This window comes from Perca flavescens, chromosome 2, assembly GCF_004354835.1.
Source record: "Perca flavescens isolate YP-PL-M2 chromosome 2, PFLA_1.0, whole genome shotgun sequence".
Taxonomy (NCBI): domain Eukaryota; kingdom Metazoa; phylum Chordata; class Actinopteri; order Perciformes; family Percidae; genus Perca; species Perca flavescens.
In genome coordinates this window covers 799,525-804,524 of record NC_041332.1, presented here as the reverse complement: position 1 = coordinate 804,524, position 5,000 = coordinate 799,525, and the positions used below count along the sequence as shown (strand labels likewise).

The 5,000-nt window shown below is 49.4% G+C and overlaps 1 protein-coding gene across 1 annotated transcript in view; it reads right to left on the bottom strand.

The window, feature by feature from the left end:
* Positions 1 to 5,000, bottom strand: part of LOC114563706 (SDE2 telomere maintenance homolog (S. pombe)) — a 12,715-nt gene that overhangs the window by 3,446 nt on the left and 4,269 nt on the right. The window contains exon 5 of the mRNA XM_028590506.1: positions 2,801 to 2,930. Coding sequence (XP_028446307.1) covers positions 2,801 to 2,930 — 130 coding nt within the window. The remainder of the gene's footprint in view (positions 1 to 2,800; positions 2,931 to 5,000) is intronic.

Genomic DNA, 5,000 nt, shown 5'->3' with positions numbered 1-5,000 from the left:
TCTGAAACAGCAGTATAACCATCAGTACCAGTAGGATTCTGTCTGAAACACCAGTATCACCATCAGTACCAGTAGGATTCTGTCTGAAACAGCAGTATAACCATCAGTACCAGTAGGATTCTGTCTGAAACAGCAGTATAACCATCAGTACCAGTAGGATTCTGTCTGAAACACCTGTATCACCATCAGTACCAGTATTATCATCAGTACCAGTAGGATTCTGCCTGAACCACCAGTATTACCATCAGTACCAGTAGGATGTTGCCTGAAACAACAGTATCACCATCAGTACCAGTAGGATTCTGCCTGAAACACCAGTATCACCATCAGTACCAGTAGGATTCTGCCTGAAACACCAGTATCACCATCAGTACCAGTAGGATTCTGCCTGAAACACCAGTATAACCATCAGTACCAGTAGGATTCTGCCTGAAACACCAGTATAACCATCAGTACCAGTAGGATTCTGTTTGAAACACCACTATCACCATCAGTACCAGTAGGATTCTGTCTGAAACACCAGTATAACCATCAGTACCAGTAGGATTCTGCCTGAAACACCAGTATCACCATCAGTACCAGTATAACCATCAGTACCAGTAGGATTCTGCCTGAAACACCAGTACCACCATCAGTACCAGTAGGATTCTGCCTGAAACACCAGTATCACCATCAGTACCAGTAGGATTCTGCCTGAAACACCAGTACCACCATCCGTACCAGTAGAATTCTGTCTGAAACACCAGTATAACCATCAGTACCAGTAGGATTCTGCCTGAAACACCAGTATAACCATCAGTACCAGTAGGATTCTGTCTGAAACACCAGTATAACCATCAGTACCAGTAGGATTCTGCCTGAAACACCAGTATAACCATCAGTACCAGTAGGATTCTGTCTGAAACACCAGTATAACCATCAGTACCAGTAGGATTCTGCCTGAAACACTGGTAGCGGTAAGAACCGGTTTTAACGCAACAATCTGATACCAACTTTAGCCCCGAAAAAAAATCTACTTTAAAACTAGTCTCTTGTTGTTCTTCCGTTAGGACTCGCTGCCAAACTGGAGAATAAAAGACAGTTCTGTGGCATTCATTGTTTGTTCATGGTGAGAGTAGTCTGGTGGTATGGTGAGAGTAGTCTGGTGGTATGGTGAGAGTAGTCTGGTGGTATGGTGAGAGTAGTCTGGTGGTATGGTGAGAGTAGTGTGGCGGTATGGTGAGAGTAGTGTGGCGGTATGGTGAGAGTAGTGTGGCGGTATGGTGAGAGTAGTGTGGCGGTATGGTGAGAGTAGTGTGGCGGTATGGTGAGAGTAGTGTGGCGGTATGGTGAGAGTAGTGTGGCGGTATGGTGAGAGTAGTCTGGCGGTATGGTGAGAGTAGTCTGGTGGTATGGTGAGAGTAGTCTGGTGGTATGGTGAGAGTAGTCTGGTGGTATGGTGAGAGTAGTGTGGCGGTATGGTGAGAGTAGTGTGGCGGTAATATGTTTCAGTTTCACAACAATGTGAAATCATATCACAGGCACACAGGGATAGTAGTACACACTAGTACACAACAGTACACACTAGGCCTGCACCATATGGGAAAAAACTGTGTGTGTGTGTAAAACCAAAATAAGGGTGAGTCGAGGTGAGTCTAACAGGTACCATGTGATGGAACAACGCCATAACAGACACCGACCAGCGACAGGCACCGACAGGCACCGACCAGTGACAGACACCAGTAACAGGCACCGACCAGTAACAGACACCAGTAACAGGCACCGACCAGTAACAGACACTGACCAGTAACAGACACTGACCAGTAACAGACACCAGTAACAGGCACCGACCAGTAACAGACACCAGTAACAGGCACCGACCAGTAACAGACACTGACCAGTAACAGACACTGACCAGTAACAGACACTGACCAGTAACAGACACCAGTAACAGGCACCGACCAGTGACAGACACCAGTAACAGGCACCGACCAGTAACAGACACCAGTAACAGGCACCGACCAGTAACAGACACCAGTAACAGGCACCGACCAGTAACAGACACCAGTAACAGGCACCGACCAGTAACAGACACTGACCAGTAACAGACACTGACCAGTAACAGACACCAGTAACAGGCACCGACCAGTGACAGACACCAGTAACAGGCACCGACCAGTAACAGACAACAGTAACAGGCACCGACCAGTAACAGACACTGACCAGTAACAGACACTGACCAGTAACAGACACCAGTAACAGGCACCGACCAGTGACAGACACCAGTAACAGGCACCGACCAGTAACAGACACCAGTAACAGGCACCGACCAGTAACAGACACCAGTAACAGGCACCGACCAGTAACAGACACTGACCAGTAACAGGCACCGACCAGTAACAGACACTGACCAGTAACAGGCACCGACCAGTGACAGACACCAGTAACAGGCACCGACCAGTAACAGACACTGACCAGTAACAGACACCGACCAGTGACAGACACCAGTAACAGGCACCGACCAGTAACAGACACCAGTAACAGGCACCGACCAGTAACAGACACCAGTAACAGGCACCGACCAGTAACAGACACTGACCAGTAACAGACACTGACCAGTAACAGACACCAGTAACAGGCACCGACCAGTGACAGACACCAGTAACAGGCACCGACCAGTAACAGACACCAGTAACAGGCACCGACCAGTAACAGACACCAGTAACAGGCACCGACCAGTAACAGGCACCGACCAGTAACAGACACTGACCAGTAACAGACACTGACCAGTAACAGACACTGACCAGTAACAGACACTGACCAGTAACAGGCTGCTGAGGCGGCTGCCTTCTTCTTCTTTGGTTGCGGCTGCTCGCTGTGATCGCTGCTCGGTCTCTTTGACGGTGAGACGTCGTCCACCTTCACCTGACTGCTGGAGGACGCCTGCAGACCTGAGACACACAGAGACACCTTACAGCTACCTGAGACACACAGAGACACCTTACAGCTACCTGAGACACACAGAGACACCTTACAGCTACCTGAGACACACAGAGACACCTTACAGGTAACAGAGACACACAGAGACACCTTACAGGTAACATAGACACACAGAGACACCTTACAGCTACCTGAGACACACAGAGACACCTTACAGCTACCTGAGACACACAGAGACACCTTACAGCTACCTGAGACACACAGAGACACCTTACAGCTACCTGAGACACACAGAGACACCTTACAGCTAACAGACACACAGAGACACCTTACAGCTACCTGAGACACACAGAGACACCTTACAGCTACCTGAGACACACAGAGACACCTTACAGCTAACAGACACACAGAGACACCTTACAGCTAACAGACACACAGAGACACCTTACAGCTACCTGAGACACACAGAGACACCTTACAGCTAACATAGACACACAGACACACCTTACAGCTACCTGAGACACACAGAGACACCTTACAGCTACCTGAGACACACAGAGACACCTTACAGCTAACAGACACACAGAGACACCTTACAGCTACCTGAGACACACAGAGACACCTTACAGCTACCTGAGACACACAGAGACACCTTACAGCTACCTGAGACACACAGAGACACCTTACAGCTAACGTAGACACACAGAGACACCTTACAGGTAACATAGACACACAGAGACACCTTACAGCTACCTGAGACACACCTTACAGCTACCTGAGACACACAGAGACACCTTACAGGTAACAGAGACACACAGAGACACCTTACAGCTAACATAGACACACAGAGACACCTTACAGCTACCTGAGACACACAGAGACACCTTACAGCTACCTGAGACACACAGAGACACCTTACAGCTACCTGAGACACACAGAGACACCTTACAGCTACCTGAGACACACAGAGACACCTTACAGCTACCTGAGACACACAGAGACACCTTACAGGTAACAGACACACAGAGACACCTTACAGCTACCTGAGACACACAGAGACACCTTACAGCTACCTGAGACACACAGAGACACCTTACAGCTACCTGAGACACACAGAGACACCTTACAGCTAACATAGACACACAGAGACACCTTACAGGTAACAGAGACACACAGAGACACCTTACAGCTACCTGAGACACACAGAGACACCTTACAGCTACCTGAGACACACAGAGACACCTTACAGGTAACAGACACACAGAGACACCTTACAGCTACCTGAGACACACAGAGACACCTTACAGCTACCTGAGACACACAGAGACACCTTACAGCTACATGAGACACACAGAGACACCTTACAGGTAACAGAGACACACAGAGACACCTTACAGGTAACAGAGACACACAGAGACACCTTACAGGTAACAGAGACACACAGAGACACCTTACAGGTAACAGAGACACACCGAGACACCTTACAGTCTGGTGGTATGGTGAGAGTAGTCTGGCGGTATGGTGAGAGTAGTATGGCGGTATGGTGAGAGTAGTGTGGCGGTATGGTGAGAGTAGTGTGGCGGTATGGTGAGAGTAGTGTGGCGGTATGGTGAGAGTAGTGTGGCGGTATGGTGAGAGTAGTGTGGCGGTATGGTGAGAGTAGTGGGGCGGTATGTGGGGGTAGTCTAGTGGTATGGTGAGAGTAGTGGGGCGGTATGTGGGGGTAGTCTAGTGGTATGGTGAGAGTAGTGTGGCGGTATGGTGAGAGTAGTGTGGCGGTATGGTGAGAGTAGTGTGGCGGTATGGTGAGAGTAGTGTGGCGGTATGGTGAGAGTAGTGGGGCGGTATGTGGGGGTAGTCTAGTGGTATGGTGAGAGTAGTGGGGCGGTATGTGGGGGTAGTCTAGTGGTATGGTGAGAGTAGTGTGGCGGTATGGTGAGAGTAGTGGGGCGGTATGTGGGGGTAGTCTAGTGGTATGGTGAGAGTAGTGGGGCGGTATGTGGGGGTAGTCTAGTGGTATGGTGAGAGTAGTGGGGCGGTATGTGGGGGGTAGTCTAGTGGTATGGTGAGAGTAGTGTGGC